Genomic DNA, 19,995 nt, shown 5'->3' with positions numbered 1-19,995 from the left:
TGGATGCTATTTATGATGATTGAGCGTAGATTATTGCTTAAACTTTGATTTTTGAGAATATTTGTGTTATTAAAGTGCAAATAATTGTATGTTCAATTTTTGATTGAAGTATGTTTATGTGAACAAAGTTTTATTTGGAGCTTATTGCATGGTAAGAAGTTTGTTATTCAACTTTTAAAGTTAAAAAGTAGATGATCTTATTTTCATAGTTGGAGTTCATTCACATACTTTTTGTTTCTTTTGTTTAGAGATTTTGTTCGGAAGTTGAGTTTCTTCTTGGTTAAGCTCTTTGCATTTTTGCATTTGATTTTTTAGCATCCTTGCATTTAATTTTTAGTTGAAGCTTTGTGTTGATAAAATACTTTGATATTATTATTTGTTTAAATCATGAAAGAAGGTTTAGTCAAATTAGTGAGATTTTAGAAAAAAAAAACTATTGTAGCAAGATCATCTTTTAATAAGGTAATTTTATAACTTTAGACTTATGTTCATATTCTCTCTCTATCTCTCTCTCTATATATATATATATTAATCTAGTCTTTCTGATTATCTTTGTGAGAGTTTCTGAACCTAACTTAGATGGCCAAACAGAACGCAAACAATCAGCAGAAATAAATCAAAAGCAATAAAAAATACCAAGATATATAGTAGTTCGACCAGTTTGGTCTACATCCACTTTGAGAACCAGCTTGAATTAATTTATTAATGAGCAATAAAGGAATTTTACAAATTACAGATAATCAACGAAATCACCAATCTGTAATTTAAGTATCCACTGATACCAAGAGATCTGCACACAACGTCACCTCTGAAAACTGAGAATAACCCGCTGCAAAACAAACCAAAACTGTGTGCTACCCGCCTCTGACCGGCAAACCACCAAAACCAGATCTGCAGCAAACCCACCTGAACCGGAACTGTCTGACCACTTGCTTAGAACCGGACTGCCCAGATCGATACGATCTCCAACCTGTCACCCACGCTCACGCCGCAGGTACTGCCTTCAATCTCGCCACAACCGAGACCACCTGTCACTCTGATAAACTCGTCGGATGGAACTGAGCTACAAATGGCTGCTTTCGTCTACAAGCCAACCAAGGGGCACGATTTCGGCTTCAGCAAAAAACCTCAGGCGACTGCTTCGGTTTTTTTCTTCTCGGGCGGCTGTTTTCCGGTTTTGTTTCTCCCTTGCGGCTGCCTTTCTCTCCTGCTAAAAGAGATACACGAAAATCCCTAATTTTGGAGAAGAAAGGGATAATTACAAGTTTGCCATTGTTCAATAATTACGATAATGCCATTGGGCTTTTAATTTTTCCAAAAATCCAATAAAACCCACTTAAATACCTTGTTATTTTTCTACAAATCTCCCTCATAACAATAATATTTTAGTGCCAAGCTAATTCTCCAATCTTCTTATCATCTAGATTTAATATTCAGCTCATCGAATAGGTATTTAAACCTATGGGCTGGAGAAACCTTGGTTAACATATCTGAAAAATTCTCAACTGTATGAACCTTGACCAGTTCAACATCTTTCTGAGCCAGAACTTCTCTGATAAAATGAAATTTGACATCGATATGCTTAGACCGTTTGTGATGAGATGGATTATTTGCAAGATGAATAGCACTCTGGCTATCACAACGGACGATAGGAATGAACTCCTGCGACAACAACTCACCAACTATTCTTTTCAACCACACTACCTCTTTCACAGCTTCACCCACTGAAATATACTCTGACTCAGTAGTAGACAAGGCAACAACTGACTGTAGAGCAACCTTCCAACTGACCACATTACCAAACAAATGAAAAATGTGACCTGATAGAGACCTTCTTTTGTCAGGGTCCACAGCATAATTTGCATCTGTGAAGCCTTCCAACAGTGATGATTTATCACAATCCCTGTTAAAACACAATGATACACTGGCATTACCTTTCAAATATCGAAGCACCCATTTAACTGCATTCCAATGCTCCTTCCTAGGATTTGACATAAACCTACTTATCATACTCATAACATATCCCAAGTCAGGCCTAGTACAAATCATCAAATACATAATACTTCCAACAGCATTATAATAGGGAATATTAGCCATCTCTAACCTTTCTTATTCAGTAACAGGACACTGAGATGAAGAAAACCTAAAATGAGATTCTAAGGGTATCCAAATTGCCTTTCAACAAGACATATTATATTTCTCAAGCAGTTTATGCACATAACTCTCCTACGAAATGGTTAATAAACCTTTCTCCCTATCTCTTTTCACATCCATGCCTAGGATCCTTTTCAGTTCACCTAAATCTTTCATCTCAAATTCATTACTCAATTGTTTCTTGAGATCACAGATTTCAGAATAATCCTTAGACACCAGAATCATATCATCTACATACAGAAGTATATAAGTATATGTACCTTTCTGAGATAGTTTCTAGTACAGGTATCATATAAGCTCCTGTGAAACCCCTACTTCAGAATAAAGGTGTCAAACCTGATATACCATTGTCTGGGCGATTGCTTCAGTCCATAGATGGACCTGTGAAGACGAAAAACCATGTCTTCCTTTCCTTTCACCTCATAGCCCTTAGGTTGAGCCATGTAGATCACTTCCTCCAATTCACCATGAAGGAAAGCTGTGGTGACGTCCATCTGTTCAACAAACATATTAAAGTGAACGGCAATAGATAAAATTAATAAAATGGACGAATGCCTCACCACCGGAGAGAAAATCTCATGAAAGTAAACTCCTTCCTTTTGAGTGTAGCCCTTGGCTACCAGTCTAGCCTTATACCTAGGCTTGCTGTCACCTCTTGTACCTGGCTTGATTTTATAAATCCACTTTGACTGAATAAGTTTCTGATTATGAGGCCTTGGAACCAATGACCATGTCTGATTCTTCTGTAATGAGAACAATTCTACTTCCATAGCATCCTTCCACTGTTCCTTCGAAACAGATACAATAGCCTCCTCAAAAGTAAGAGGCTCTGCTTCAATACTGTCAGTTGCACAAGTAAGAGCATAAGCAACTAAATCAACATAACCATACCTCGTAGGAGTTTGCCTCACCCGCTGAGACATGTCACGTGTAAGCTGATAGTTCTGTAGGTCACTGCTACTTGAGCTTTCTTCACCAAAAGATCCCTCATCAATCAAAGTCCTCTATAGTTGAGGATGTCTACCATCAGAACTAGATGACTGATCACGGGAATCACCTGAACTAACTGATGGTTGTGCTTTAGAATCAATTCTAATCTCTGCCTCAACTTGATCAACTGTCTGCTGTTTCTGCTGCTCTTTGACACGAAATGGCATCTCTGTTTCATTAAAGGTCACATCTCTGCTGATAATGCATTTATTTCTGCCCTCTTCCAAGCACCAAAGCTTATATCCTTTAACACCTTGAGGATAGCCAATAAACATACATTTCAGTGCCCTCTTATTCAGCTTCCCTTCCTTGACATGAGCATAAGCTGAACATCCAAACACTCTGAGATGATCCAAGCTTGGAGCTTTTTCTGTCCATATCTCCTTAGGAGTTTTTAGGCCTAAAGCGGAAGACGGACTCCTATTAATAAGATAACAGGCTGTTTGGGCAACTTCCCCCAAAAATTTCAAAGGTAATGAAGCATTTGTTAAGAGACATCTTGTACGCTCCATAATTGTTCTGTTGAACCTCTCAGCTAAACCATTTTGTTGTGGAGTGTACGTAATAATGCCTCGTAATTCCCTCAGATTTACAAAGTTTATCAAATTTGTGATTCACAAATTCCAAACCATTGTCTGTCCTCAAATACTTTACCTTCCGGCCTGTCTGGTTCTCAACCTGCTTTTTCCATTCAAGAAATTTCCTAAAAGCTTCATCCTTCTGTTTCAGTGGATAAATCCACACCTTTCTTGAAAAGTCATCAATGATCGACATAAAGTATCTCAAACCTCCCATAGAAGGTACCTGTGTAGGACCCCATAAATCTAAATGAATATAATCCAAAATTCCTTTGGTAGAATGCTTTCATTTCCCAAACTTCACTCTAGTAGACTTTCCCATTATGCAATGTTCACAAAATAGGAGTTCAATGTCTTTAATTCCTCTAAGCAAACCTTGTTCTGAAAGAGCTTGAAGACCTCTTTCACTGACATGCACTAGTCTGTTATGCCATAACATAGATTTATCTGTTTCTTTCCCAGATGCAACAGTAGCACTACCTGAAACTGCAGTACCCTCCAACACATAAAGACCATTCCTCAAAATCCCCCTCAGCTAAACCAAAGAGCCCTTGATAACCTTCAGAACTCCATTCTCAGATTTATAAGAATAACCTGGTCTATCTAATTCGTCCAGAGAAATTAGATTTCGTTTGAGTTCTAAAAATTACCTTACATTTGTAAGAATTATGATCATACCATCATGTGTTGCAATTCGAACTGACCCAATTCACTTTATATCACAAGCACCATTATCACCAAGTAGAATTGATCCCCATCATTTTCTTGAAAGTCAATCAAGAAATCTCGATTACGAGTCATGTAAAACGTGCACCCTGAATCCATGATCCAAGCATTCTGAATGTCCCTGCTGAACATCATCAAAACCTTTGTTGAATCATACCCATCAGTAATATTTGCTGCACTAGAATCCCCTGCATACTTGCTACTTGAGGCTTCCTTGCTCTTATTCAAAGGGCAATTCTTTCTAAAGTGTCCTTCTTTATGACATAGGAAACACTTTTCGCTTTTTCCCTTTGATTTCGACTTGGATCTCGACTTTTTTCCTTTTCCGTTCTTTTTCTCATTTCTGCCTCTGGCCATGAGTAACTCTTCATCCTTGCGTTCCTTTTTAATCTCGAGATTTCTCGTTCTCAAGGCATCCAACACTATATCTATGGACAATGAATTCCATCCATATTTAATAGCTGTCTTAACTTCTCGATACGATTCTGGCAAAGAATTCAGAAGAATAACTGCTTGATTTTCATTCGACATCTTCTCACCGATGTTATTGAAATCAACTATAATCTTCTGGAATTCATCTAGGTCCTTTTCTAAGCCTTTACTTGAGTCCATCTTATATCCAAAGAATTTCTCCTTTAGATATAATTTATTTGGAAAGGACTTAGTCAAATAAAGACTTTCCAATTTCTTCCACAACTCCGCTATAGTAGTGGCCTCATCTACTAGCCTAAGCACTCAATCTGACAGATACAGAATTATCGTCGAATAGGCCATCTCATCCATATCCCTTTTTTCAGCTTCTATAATTGTTGGTGGAAGGTTATCTTCGTCTAAGATTTTGGCTACCTTTTGTTGTACCAGAATAGCCCTAATCTTTTTCCTCCATAGCCCGAAATCACCTTTCCCATCGAATTTAACAACTTCGAACCGTGTAGACATCGAAGACATCTATCAAATTAATTCCAACAAAAAATCCTAAACAAATAATATGTCAACACACACTACCACACACCCTCCTTGGATCAACTGGAGCTCTGATACCACTTGTGAGAGTTTTTGAACCTAACTTAGATGGCCAAACAGAATGCAAACAATCAGCAGAAATAAATCGAAAGCAGTAAAGAATACCAAGATATATAGTGGTTCGACCACTTTGGTCTACATCCACTTTGAGAACCAGCTTGAATTAATTTATTAATAAGCAATAAAGGAATTTTACAAATTACAGATAATCAACGAAATCACGAATCTGTAATTTAAATATCCACTGATACTGAGAGATCCACACACAATGTCGCATCTGAAAACTGAGAACAACCCACTGCAAAACAGCCCAAAACTGTGTGCTACCTGCCTCTGACCGGAAACCACCAAAACCAGATCTATAGCAAACCCATGTTGAACCGAAACTATCCGACCACTTGCTCGGAACCGGACTGCCCAGATCGATACGATCTCCAACCCGTCACCCACGCTCACGTCGCGGTTACTGCCTTCAGTCTCGCCGGAACCGAGACCACCTATCTCTCTGACAAACTCGCCGGACGGAACTGAGCTACAAGCAGCTGCTTTCGTCTACAAGCCAACCAAGGGGTACGATTTCGGCTTCGGCAAAAAACCTCAGGCGATTGCTTCAGTTTTTTCTTCTCAGGCTGCTGTTTTCCGATTTTGTTTCTCCCTTGCGGCTGCCTTTCTCTCCTGCTAAAAGAGTTAACACAAAAATCCCCTAAGTTTGGAGAAGAAAGGGATAATTACAAGTTTGCCATTGTTCAATAATTATGATAATGTCATTGGGCCTTTAATTTTTTCAAAAACCCAATAAAACCCACTTAAATACCTTGTTATTTTCTACAATATTGTTGATAGCCGCTCTGTTATTATAGGTTGGAAGAAGTATTTAAATTTGGATGAAAATAAAATTGCAAGTTTTTGTAATTATTTTGTTCATTGTGTCATCTTTGATTCGATTTAAGAATTATGACTCTATAAATAGAATCGCAAGTTATCATGAGGTTGAGAAGAGTATTTAAATAATTTGTTGATGTGGGTTGTGGGTTTTGAAATTTAGGTCCAAGCAAATTTACTTTCGAGTATGTGTGACAAGTTTTTGTATCTATGAATAAGAGTTGCAAGGAATATTTAAATTTGTTGTGAAGAGTGGGATAGAAGTAGAATGAATAGTGTTTGAGTATTTACTTTTGATTGTGTGTGGTTGAATTGACGATGTAGTGAGTTTTATAATGATTGGGTTTGAGACTTGGATTATTGTGACCGGTTAATTTCGTGATAATTATGTAACATATGATTTGATATCGAGAGAGGTGATTAATATTTGTTGTATCGATTTTAACTATATTTAAAGTTTAACAACGTTTTTGATAGTATTATGTTACTTATGGTTTGAATATTTACTTCTAATATTGATGTGCGACAATTATGTCCATACGTGTAGGGTTAAATCGATCTTTGTTGGTGGCTATAACAAATGAATTATCATTGTCATCCCATACTTTTTCGGGTGGTTAAATATTGTGTACACAAACCAACTAGTATATGTCCTTTGGTTTTAGGTTGATAACTTTTTTAAAAAAAATTTAACATATTTATATATTCATGGAAACTTTCAAGCTTATTTGTTTCATGTGTATACAATCTTTACTATCAATACCAGATATTAGCATGTGTATACAATATTTACTATATAATTTTATTTGTTTCATTCAAGAACAAAACTTAAAAAGGTCTTAAATGCATCAAATTTTCTTTTGAAACAAAATTAAAATATTGCAACGAAAACAAAAATCATTGCATCAACCATTGTGACGAAACAACAAATCATTGCAAAGTTACTACTTGGGTAAAAGTGACTTTTTAAAAAAAATTCGTCGCAATTTGCGATAATTTAGCATGTAACGAAAATGTTAACGTCGTTACTTTCTTGTGACTTATCTAGTAATTTCGTCGTAATTTGTGACGATTTTGAAAATTCATCCCTAAAAATCTTCACCGACATTCCATCCGATGAGTGTTTTTTCATCCCTATAGATTATGTGCAACAAAACTAGAACATTAGCAACGTTTTTTTTTTCATCTCTAACAGAATTCAAACTTAAATCTCCTAACAAAAATAAGCTAATACTACGGGAGGATATCTCTCTTCGGTAGCTAATTGGTGCACAAAATCCAAGCTATATTATAATTATGATATTTTTACTGTTTTCCTCGATTGAGAGGCTTTACTCTAACTTATATTTTGTACTCTCTTATTATCAAAGAAGCTTGATTAAAAAAAAATTAAAAAATATGCATTCATTTTTATGCATCCCACTCCTATCAACTCACATTTAAAAAAATCAAAATATTTCAAAGAAGAAGTAAGAAAATTTTGACATATGTCAAGTTATGATTAAACAATTTGGTAAAATGCATAAAGATAGGTACAGTCCGAAATACATTTAAGTATATATTTTGCATTAATATGTGTATACCTGTAGAATTGAGATGCTGTACTTGAAGGAGAAAAAAGTATACATACATTTTTTACTACTAATTTATCTGTATCCAATTAAATTAAAAATACCTTCCAGGGAAGGAAATTTACTTATGGAACAAAACAGATCAGAAAATAAGAATAATGTGAAGCTGTATCCAACGGATAATTAACAAATACATGAGCTGATTAATGTTAATGGATCAAACTTGGTCCATTTCTGCCATCTATCCATTGGTTTAAACAGACTGACCAAATTTGCTCCATTAATTCATACAACCCTACTAGTCTTTAATTAGAGAAGCTTTCTTAAACTTTTTCCCAATAAATATATTTAATTATATTAATTAAGAAGTTCCTCCATTAAACCCCGATGGCGGCCAAATTCCGCCGCCACCGCCGCCGTCGCCGGTCACGTAAGACAAGCACCCCAATGGAACCAAACACAGCCCTCTACTTCTGAGATCTCGATTTTGCGCCCCTTCATTTCCGTCCTCCACCGAACTCTATCAAAATATAATTAATAATACACAAATTTAAATTCGGAGAGAAGAAAAATTTAGGGTTAAGATCTCAAAAATTTTCGGTCACGATAATAATTTAGTCCTTGTACTCTCCTTAAATTTCTAATAATTTATGTTTTTAAACTTGAATAAATAACTATTTAATCTTTAACTTTAAAACTTGTATCAATTTAATTCTTATTATAAAAAATTTCTTCAAAATTAAATGTCAACGGTATTATGTAACAACTTAGTCATTATCATTTTTAAAAAAAAAAAAGAATTTCTATCAATTTATCAATCTATATGCGTAAAAAATTCTATTAAAAATAAAAACTAAGTTGACATAAATTTAAAATATGAGACTAAATCATACAAACTAAAATTTGAAGACTACAATATAATTTTTACGAAATTTTAAGTCAACCAAATTTTTAAAAAAAATAATAATAATAAAATATAAATTATTAATATTATGGAAAATTATTATAAATATAAAATTGTTGAAAATATTTACAAATAATAGTAAAATATCTATAAATATCTGTGATAGAAGTCTAGACAGTAAAATTCTACCATATCTATAAATATTTAGATTCATTTTTCAGTATTTAAAAATCATCTTAATATTAATTATTTATTTTTACCCGATGTGTGGGCTTAGTGGTTTTGTTGCAAGCGGGTTTCATGTATGGAACGCTCAATGTCTGCAAATTTAAAGGAATAATTAGTTTATTTGAAACAACACGAGGATAATTAATTAATTAATGAATTAAAAGGGAAATATATGAAGGGAAAAAAGAAGTACCTCAACCTGATTTTGAAGGAATTTTATGTATCCGATGGCCTCCATTAACACAGATGCTGTGTCTGTCTGCAACATCAGAGCATTACACGTCATTATAAAACCTATGTTTTTATAACAACGACGACGACACAACAAACAAACAAAACAGTGTCCAATCCTATAAACAGCTACCTACAAACTCTATAAAGCATCTAGGATTGGTCATTCACAAATCCCTGCGAGTCAAATCATTCCTAATTTGTAGACAATTGAATATTAATTGTAGAAATAGCTTCAACATAGACTTAATCATACCGTGTCAAATCATCAATCAATTCAAAATTTTAAGTCAACAATTTATAGTAAGTTTAGGATAAATTTTCTTTTATGTTATTAGATTTGTCGAGTTTAACACATATATGATTGATAGATAATTTGAATTTCATTTCTAAAAAATGATTTTAGTTTGTGTGATTAGAAAGTATAATTTTTGGAGGAAAAAACATATTTACATTTTAGTGTATCCATATTTTCAATTTCACAATTTTAAAATACATAATTATATTAAATAAAGATTAAAAAAATGTTTAGAAATATAGTAGGTCATATTATAAACTCAATATTAAAATAGGTGATATGTAATGTATTCTAAATTATAATTATACAAAAAATCCAACAAAATTAAGAATAGTGTAGATTTAATATTTAATAGGTAACTACAACTAATTTTATGGTTAGTATCAAATACATTAGATATAATTGTTTAAATTATAACTTTTGAATCTATTATTAAACATATATGATGAATATATGTAGAACTCTATTTTGATTGAATCTCCTGTTTTGTTTCAAATTCCATTGCAAGAGGGCTGAGTCCTTAACCATTAAATCTTATTTAAAAAAGTGTTAATATAAACATAGTGGAACTTATGTACCATATATTATTTTAAATAATATACCTTGCCAAAGGGTGCCACCAATTGTTGGAGGGCTGCAATTCTATCACCCAATTTCTCTTTCCTAACCTGGCAATTAAAAGAAAACCCATGCAAAAATATATATATATATATATTCACTTTTCATCAATACTTTTATTATTATTATTAATATCATTAAATATATATATATATAAAATGAAAAAAAAAAAAAAAAAAAAAAAAAAAAGATGTCGGGAAACCTTAAATGGTGGGCAAGGAGCGCGTGTGTCCAATCGCGATTTCTTGAGAGGAGGAGATTGTTGATTCATTCTGGGCTCCATGGAGTTACAAGGTCGTTTTGGTTCAGTTACTTCACCACTGCTGAATGTTGTCATCTTTAAGAATCCAAAAAAAAGAAAAAAGAAAAAAAGAAAAAAAAGAGGAATCAGAAAAGAAAATTGAAAAAGAAAAGAAAGTAAAAGAGAAAAAGAAAGGGAAAGTAGTTGACTGGGAAAGCAGATGCATTTACAATTACAATTGTATAAAGCTGAAAGTACCTTCCTTCCTGCAAAAAGACACCCCTCCCCCGCTCTCTTACTACTTACTACTACTGCATGCTCTAATTTAATTTCCCCATTTAAATTTGTTACGAATTCAACCAATACAAAACGTAGAAGACGTAAAATAGTAAGAGAATCGACACACAAATTTATATGATTCACTATAGTGTATTAACTACATCTACAAGATAGAGAGTGTATAATTTTATTAGAGAGAATGTTACATAATACAAAATGAATATGTCTCTAGGGTTTAGAGAATTTATCTAGCGCACTTCTCTGAATCCTAAAGTCACAGATATAAAGTAAGATTTCGTACTTAGTCGTTCAAAATGCAAGATATCAAATTCAAGACCTTTCAACAAAATTAATTTCCATTTAAATTAATAATAATAATAAATACTTACTTTACTTGGAATGCATGGGAGGTTTGCCGACGGAGGTTGAATCTGATCGTGGAAATCGGAGAGTGTTTCTTTAAAAATACCGAAATTATCCTGGCTGAAATTTCCGGCCAACATATCGGCGGGAGTTTGTAAGTTCAAGTCTAAGGAATTCGAGAATGAAGGCGGCGGTGGTGCCGGAGATGAGAGGTTCCAATTAGAGACATTAATACTAGGGTATATGTGAGAGAAATGGGGTCTAATATTATTTGATCTTGAGATGATAGGATCAGCACCGTTGATTTGACAGCCGGATGAAATGAGGGTTTTGATCAAGAGCTTGTGAGTGAGATCATTCAGATCCGAATCATTGTTGTTGTTAATATTGATCTTTGTAGAAGGAAAATGATGGAAATAAGCTTGAACATTTGTACATGAAGAAGGGCTGTTGTTCAAGATTTCTGTGAATTTGGGGAAAGATTGATCGTCAGGTTTGGCTGAGGAGATTTCTTCTTTGATTTTTTCAGCTTGTGGGTCTTCATGGAGAGATTGAGTGAAAAAATTCCCTGTATTTACATCACCATTCCATTCATAATTACCCAAATCTTGAAGCATTATTGAAGAACTGTTTGTATTTTTCTGCCCACAATCTGATCTAATTGAATGTGAAGAATTAGTTACTCCATTGAATATTCTTGGGTTGTAGATGCAACTAGTATTATTCCTGTCACGACACAACACCCAAAAATAAAGTTAAAAATTGCAAACCCTAATCAGGCTCCATAATTATAGCAATTAAATGGGGTCTTATGGAAGTTCGAAATGTCTCAATTATTGTTGGTTTAAAAGCATATAATAAATCAATCAGTAGCACTTAAACTTTATTCCCCCATCCCCCTCCCTTTCTTTCTTTCTTTCTTTCTTTCTTTTTTCTTCTTTTAATTGAAAAAGAACAAAATATCTAAAGAATTCAAGAACATTTATCAAAAACTAAGTCAAAACATAAATCTGAAAAGCCCCCAAAATATAATGCTTATATTGACATGAAAAAGAGAGAGAAAAAAAAAAGTGAACTTACATAGAGATATTAGAAGTCCAAGCATGGCTGCTTCCAAGGCCAAAACAAGAAGGAATAATAGACAAAGAAGAAGAAGAAGAAGAAGAAGAAGAAGAAGAAGAAGAAGAAGAAGAAGAAGAAGAAGAAGAAGAAGAAGAAGGAAGAAGCTGGTCTTGAAGCTGATGCTGGTGGTGATGGAGATTAGCTGTAGACTCCATATACACAACAACTGAAATTGGATACTAATATATATATATATATAAACCAAAAAAAAAAAGGGAAAAGAAAAAGAAAAGAAAAAGGGAGCTTGAAAATCCCAAGAAGAGTAGAAGATGATATGGGCAATATAATCAAAACAAAAAACAAGTAGGAGGTGAATTAAGGAAGGCCCCCAAGTAGCTTTGTTCTAAGTGTTAAGAATCTCTTCATTGAAACAAAGCCCAGATAAGGTAACACAAACCAGCACATCATATTTTGCTTTTACCCTCACTTTTGATCCCTCTATTTTTTTTTTTAATTTAATATATATAATAATAATAATTATTATTATCATTATTTTAAAATTTTTTATTTTCTTTACTCTGTTTAAGTTTGCACCCCTCACTAAAGTAGCCTTGAAAAGAAAGAAAGAGAGAGCGTGGGGTTATTCATCCCCATACCCTTCTGACTAACTTTAATTATTTATTCTTTTTCTTTTGTATTTAGGGCTTTTTCGAATTATCTGCAATTACAGGAAGATGATTACTTCCTCTATGAATCTGATTAACAAAAACCCAGCTGCCTTCAATCCCAAGGCTTTCCAAAATTAAAACAACTTTGTCAACTGAAATCATACCAACCATATGCTTTAATCTCATCTATATATATAATTTATTTTCCCCTTTTTTCCATCCTTCGCTTGCTATTACCATTTTCTATAATAATAATTATAATATCGTCTTCATATAATAATTGTATTAGAGGACTAATTGTGTCATATCTTTCTGTCTATTCAAAGATTAAAATGATTCACTTTTTGATCATTTTTCTAATAATTCACAATACCGTTAACGTTAATGTTAGAGCAATTAAAAGAGTATGTAGAAACAATAGGAGAGATTACTTCGAAGGTATACATACGCTTTCTCTAAAGCTTTGATCCTAATTGCAAACTGGAAGATCAGATTGATGACTCTTGTATACACAGATGACAAACGGCTTGATTTCAAGTACCAAAACCTTTACGTTATACCACACCTTTTACTCTCCTTTTTTTTTATCTCTTATAATATATGCTATTCATATATCATTTTTTTTTTTCAACTTTTTTTATTGTTTTGAGTAAAAATTTAAAAAATAATAATAATAAATAAAAGTGCAGTTAAAAAAACTAGGAGAGGGAGGGAAGGAAAAAAAAAGACTAGAGGAGATCATATACATAAACTTTTAAAAAAAAATTTGGCTTTCTAATGATAAAATTGTGGACCTTTGAAGTTGAAGATTGAGAATTATGTGGACATAATTTTATTATCCACAAGGGCCGATGTTCTGTAAGAGTGTCCCATGGCCATCATTGTTAGTAGCATGCATTAAAAGTAGTTCTCTCTCAGCAATCCCTCAAGCCACGTCAAAGTCTAGCCTTGAAGGCCGAAATAAATATCAATATTTGTCGGACTAATTAAAAATAAAAATAGAAACCTACATTTCAACAATAAGCATGGTCATAAAACCTTATATTCTTTCACTTTTAATTTTAGCGATTAAATTAAATCTCTAATGTCAAATCAGCATAGCTAAATTAACTAATATTTCTACTATTAATTTCGAGATTAGAAGTTCGATTTTTCCACCCTATATATTTAGGCCATATCTACCCCAGTGAAAACATAATAAATCAACGGTAATATAGAAAGTTGGCCCTATTTGATTATCTTTAGTACTGTTTACTTGTATCCTATATTTGTATTGACACATGAGATCTACTACCAAATATGTAATAAAAAAATGCAAATTGATTGACAATCGGAACATGCCCAATCCAATTGTGTCGAAAAATTACGTCGTATTGTTACCGTTACTATTGGTTGACCATTACAAGTAACGGTAACAGTAAATGTGACAAAATTCATAATTTTAGGTATTTTCGATTCATGCTCGTTATAATTAATCCATCAATAGAATTCCATTACGATTACACCAATTTTCATTATGATTTGGTAAGTGTGGCCTTAATCTAATGCCTTTGTAATAAATAAATAAATAAATAAATAAACCTCTAATTCTATTTGTTGAAGGTTGTCCAAGACAAAATTCAAAGCCCACAAATGGGTCCAAGAGCTCCAAGTGTATCCCATGCATCCAAAAGAGAAAAATCAATGTCTTAGAACTAGCGCCTACGACAATACAAGAAGAATGATATTATAAATAGCTTCATTCTACTATCCCAAAGAGGAAAAATAACCTAAAAAAGAGAGTTCTGGTCTTACTTATCATGTACTTAGCAGAACTACACTTCATGTACTCATGTTTCTTACATAAGTTAGTTTGAAATGTGATACAAGATCAGAAAAATCGGGTCAAAGTTCAAGCCTGCGAGGAGCTCACACTGATAACAAACGCGGACGAGATCCAAGCACCAATATCATTAATTGAAATAATTTAAAAGTGTCAGATGATATTTATTACTCAAATTAGATATTGTTTTATAATAATGAGGACCCGAGGAATTCAGAATCACAAACATTTTGATTATCAGGCGTCAACATATATTTATACCAGTTGAACTATATTTATTGTGTGATTCAAGGAGCTGGCATATTAATTCTAAATTAGCTTAGGAGTGGAGTTTTAACATTTTTTAAAAATATATATATTACATATGTCCATGGACATGATCTACTTTATTTTATTTAGGTTAGGTCCCATATATCTTATTCTTCCTTCTTTTCTGTCTCTCTCTTCCCATTGAAAATCAAAACTAAAACGAAAAAGAGAATAATGATAAAAATAATAATAATAATAATAATCAAGGGAGAAATTTACCTTTATGCCACGTTTGCTCCCGATGAGTGGGGTATCTAATTAATATACCTTTTTTGGGGGGGATAATAAGAAAAAGAAAGAATTAATTTGATTAATAATAGTTTGTTTGTGTAGGTTGGATGACACAGCAACTTTTCAAAGCAAATTTGACTAACGCATTTCTATTTCTTAGAATTTTCTGATTTAAACTTATCGCCAAAAGGTGAGAGCTTTACAATGGTAACTTCTACCTCCCCACCAACGTCCATCCTTCACTTCTTTCGAGGGAAAATCGTAGTCAAAAAGAAAATAAAAATAAATGAATAATTATTTTTAATAATCATTAAATATACTTAATTAAAATCCAATTCAAATGTAGAACTATGTGAAAATATTTTTCATATAAATTCATCACATATCTAGCAATCAAATGAAGCAACGTGATCCTCCTTAGGAAAATTATGATCAAGCACCAATTTGAGTTAAGATTGTAGATATTTTATGAAATTAAGGCATATTTATACAAGTGTATTAGATTGCTTTTTGTTTTTATCTTTATTTTATTTTTATAATTTATAGTAAAGCATATAAGAATGTCGACAAGATGTTACTTAGTACAAGAAAACTAAATAATAATAATAATAATAATAATAATAATAATAATAACAACAACTTCTTATTTAAAAATAATAAAAATAAAACTAGGGTGGGTGATTTCTTCTTTTTGTTCCTTTTACTAATAATAACAAAACTAGACCTTTAAACTTCCAAACTAACTAATATCAACAAACTTATTATAATTAATACTTTTATTTTTCTTTTAAATTTGACATATAGTGTGTGTGATTTTATTATTTTCTAATTTTATCTTTTTTATGACATATTTAGTAAGTGTATTTTTGTCATGTTTCTATGATATATACTATGGTATTAGTAGGTTCATTAGAAGACTATTTAAAATCTTGTTATTATGTTGTTTTAACAGATTAGATGAATCAATTATGTTTCTTTTAAGTTTAGCTAAGAGCGCTTCTTGAATTTTGCAGTTCATATATTGAATTGTATGTCAAGAACATTCAATTAAATTAGTTTTAGATTTTAGTGTTTGAGAATTAGAACTTGTTAATTCAAAAATGTTCATGAATAGCAAATCTAAGCTATTTTGGTCAGTGTGGGGGTATGAGGGGCCACGAAACAAACACCTTTTGATTTCAAAACCTTGATTATGATGCTATAGAAAATTTTGAATTTTGTCACACCCATATACCACCTAAATGGCAAGCAGCATATTTATTACTTTCTAACCTACAAACTATATTGATGACATAAAATAACCGACATATTGTCGGTTTTTCTGAAAAAAAAAAAAAGTAATTTATTTGGTAGGTTATATTGATCATGAATCTACAACAAATGCAATGAACTTAGAAATGAAGAGAAATTGAAGAAATAACCTTAAATGAATCTGAATGGAAGGAGATTATTTGAAATTTAAAAGTGAAATAAATCAGTTTAGCTATAAATAATATATAATTTGATGTATTACATTTTACCATATCACTCACCTATTGTTTTAGCAACAATATATATATATACTTTGAGAATATGCACCTCATCTAATTTCCCATGCTTTACTTGACACTCATTTCATTGAGATGGATTGAAAGAAAGAAAGTAATATAAAAATAGTCTTCATGCTAATCTTTTTCAAAGAAAAATATGTCAACTATATATGGTAACTAATTAAAGTATATTGAAGTGAGATATCCTCAATTTTAATCTTTATCCGTTATTTAGTTCAATGATATATATGAGTAAGAGACATTCAAACTTCTAATCTTTTAGTCGAACACATATACCTTAATAATTTGAACTATATGTTCAAGTTCGTCTTTACCATTTTTTTCTCTCTCCTTCAATATTAATAATCATGTGCCAATCTTGTAAATGACTCATGCATATGAGGGTAACACTAAAAAGAGACTAAAAGAGATTGGATTGATCATATTGATCTTCTAGTCTTTTTTAAGTGAGATTAAAAGTATTTTTTTAAATGTTAATAAAATAAAAAAAATTAAAACTTAGAGTAGTTTTAATTTCTTTATAAAAAAAAATACTTGAGAGATGAATTATCTAACAAGTAACTTTGAAAGGATGATAGAATATTTTAAATTATGTACGAACGAAAAAAAACGTAACTGTAACTAATGGAAACATTTATAAATGTCATGCAATCAAACAAAATTATTATCTAAAATACGGTTTTAAAATGTAAGATATAAAAATACTTCGATTAAAAATAGTTTTAAGCAACCTCTCACTAAAGTGATTTTTTTTTTTATTTATCATGGTAAAAAGAGGACTCAAACATACGATATGATTGAGAGGGGTAAATCTTTTAACCATTTGTATGATAGAAATATTCATGTTGGCCTTTTCAGTGAATATTACTCTAATGATGCTGGTGCTTCTTTATATGCTTCTTCTTTGATGGTAAGTGTAGTAATTATGAGAGAAAGTTAAAAAGAGATAAGTTAATTAGTTATGATTCACCTTATAGGAAAAGGGCAATAGTAATTAAATGAGTTAATTAAGTATATAATTCACCCTAAAGAAAATAAAGAGCTATAATAATTTGATAAGGTCCACTAAGGATCACATCAAACTAAAAAGTTGATGGAGGATGTAAGATCAGAGTATGGGCAAGCCCTCTCCCTCTCTCCTCTCCCCTATATCTGCACATTTTGTACATTAATTAATATGCCTTCAATTCATTTAATAGTTTTTTTTTTTTTTTTTAATTTCTTATATATATTTATATATATATTTGACTATTTATATATCTTTTTATTCTTTAAAGCTTTTCTTCTTTTTATATAGATCTTTTTACCTTTTTTGCCCCTTTACTTATCTTAGCAGCAACTTCTTATGTTATACTAAAATAAACATTCATTCCCACTAAAGCTTTCTGTATTTCTAGATATATATTAATGTAAGTTGCATTAAAAACCTTCCAATCCTTTAATCTCACTTTCTGATCTGCTGTACTGGAAAGATTCCTCCCCTTCAAATAAAAAAGTTTAGTTTACACTCATAAACATTTGGTTTTTAATTCTTTAGATTTTGTTTTGTAATCCTTTCGTTTTTTTAAAAAAAAAAAAATAAAGTATATTTTTCTTTCTTATTTTCTCCCTATGATTTGTGTCAATCTTAAGTAGAAGAATTGCATTTATAACCAAATTTCAAAAATAAAAATAGATTTTTAAAAACTACTTTTTTTAGTTTTTAAATTAAACTTGATTTTTTAAAATATAGATAAAAAGTAGATATTAAATTAAGAAATTTAGATGTGGAAAAGGTGTTTATAGGTTCAATTTTGAAAATTTTAAAACTAAAAACTAAGGCTCCGTTTGGTAATCATTTTGCTTTTTGTTTTTGTTTTTGAAAATTAAGTCTATAGACACTACTTCCACCTCCAAATTTCTTCCTTTATTATCTACTTTTCATCAATTGTTTAAAAAATCAAGCTAAATTTTGAGAATTAAAAAAAGTAGCTTTCAAAAAATTATTTTTGTTTTTGAAATTTAGCTAATAATTCAACCATTGTAATTAAGAAAGATGCTAATCATGGTAAGAAATGTAGATGATATAGGCTTAATTTTTAAAAATAAAAACGAAAAACAAAATAGTCACCAAATAGACCTAAATAATTACCAAACAAGGTTTTAGTTTACAACGTTTTTCCTGTGATTTTATCACAGTTTATTTTTTTTTTCACTCCCAACAAAGTAGATAACAAACCAAAAAAGCTAATAGATCGATGTAGCATTTATAAGCTTGATTTTCAAAACCAAATGATTATCAAACAAAGACCTTAACTTTTAGGCCCTGTTTGGTAATGGTCGTTTGGTTTTTAGTTTTTTAAAATTAAACCTATAAACACTTCTTTGCATCTAAATTTCTTGCTTTTTTATATACTTTTTACCAATGTTTTCATCAAACTAAATTTTGAAAATGAAAAAAATTATATATTTTTTTTAAAAAAATGATTTTTGTTTTTAAAATTGTGCTAAAATTATCGTAAGAAATTAAAAAGAAATAAGCTTAAATTTAAAAAAAAAAAATAGTTATCCGTTGTCTTAATTAGTTTTTAGTTTTTTAAATTAAGCTTACAAAATTATTTCCTTAAAAAAAATTGTGTGTATTGTTATGCACTTCCTAGATACCAATGTTTTTGGGGGAAAAAAGTCAAGGTCTAAATGGAAAATTAATAATTTTTTAAAAACAAGAAAAAACGAGCATAAATTTCAAAATCATCGCAAAAGTAATAACAAAGTTTATGGTAAATTTTTTCTTTGGCATGTTTTAATATATTTTTTTCACTCTTTTTCACCTTATAAAAGAATTCAATATTAAGTTTGACCTACAAAATCCTACGGTAAACTATTCAAACGAAATGAAGTTCAATATTTTGTAATTTGAAGCATGATTTCAAATCGCTAAAAACTAGTTATATTAGACTAAAATTATTTCATTTTGTTTCAAGTTCGAACTTTTCAGACATAAAAATAATTTGAATGAAAGATAACTAAGTTTATAGATTAATATAATGGAAATAAAAGTTTAGATACCCAAATAACCAATATGTCAATTGGACCACACACAAAACATTGAAAAATAAATTCATATAATTAAAATTAAAATGTAGATACCCAAATAAAATCATATAAACTTTGAGTTAACAACATGTAATTTGAATTAACTGATCAAAACAGTGAAAAACAGTAAAAAGTTTATTTAAATACATGCATGTAGACAGATTATGAGGCAGCTGCAGGTTTAATTATATA

General features: G+C 31.2%; 1 protein-coding gene and 1 pseudogene across 2 annotated transcripts; both read right to left on the bottom strand.

Moving 5' to 3' along the window:
- The window catches only part of LOC150034008 (zinc finger BED domain-containing protein RICESLEEPER 2-like), a 38,541-nt pseudogene extending 32,327 nt beyond the window's left edge, over positions 1–6,214 (bottom strand).
- A 1,860-nt stretch (positions 6,215–8,074) lies between these two features.
- LOC120085117 (basic helix-loop-helix (bHLH) DNA-binding superfamily protein) lies at positions 8,075–12,645 on the bottom strand. Of its 2 annotated transcripts, none has more exons than XM_090317321.1 (7): positions 12,167–12,645; positions 11,113–11,812; positions 10,406–10,540; positions 10,188–10,253; positions 9,250–9,315; positions 9,089–9,148; positions 8,075–8,444 (listed from the first exon to the last, which is right to left on the bottom strand). In XM_090317321.1, the coding sequence occupies exons 1-7, from the start codon at positions 12,361–12,363 to the stop codon at positions 8,286–8,288; spliced, it is 1,383 nt and encodes a 460-aa protein (XP_090173447.1). In that variant the 5' UTR covers positions 12,364–12,645; the 3' UTR covers positions 8,075–8,285. The 2 variants fall into 2 exon arrangements, with proteins under 2 accessions (XP_090173447.1, XP_090173448.1); XM_090317322.1 differs by having other exon boundaries at positions 9,256–9,315.
- Positions 12,646–19,995: the final 7,350 nt, after the last annotated feature.

The sequence above is a fragment of the Benincasa hispida genome, chromosome 9, assembly GCF_027475165.1.
Source record: "Benincasa hispida cultivar pf3 chromosome 9, pf3_genome.v1.1, whole genome shotgun sequence".
Lineage (NCBI taxonomy): Eukaryota > Viridiplantae > Streptophyta > Magnoliopsida > Cucurbitales > Cucurbitaceae > Benincasa > Benincasa hispida.
This window is presented reverse-complemented; position numbering and strand designations above follow the sequence as displayed.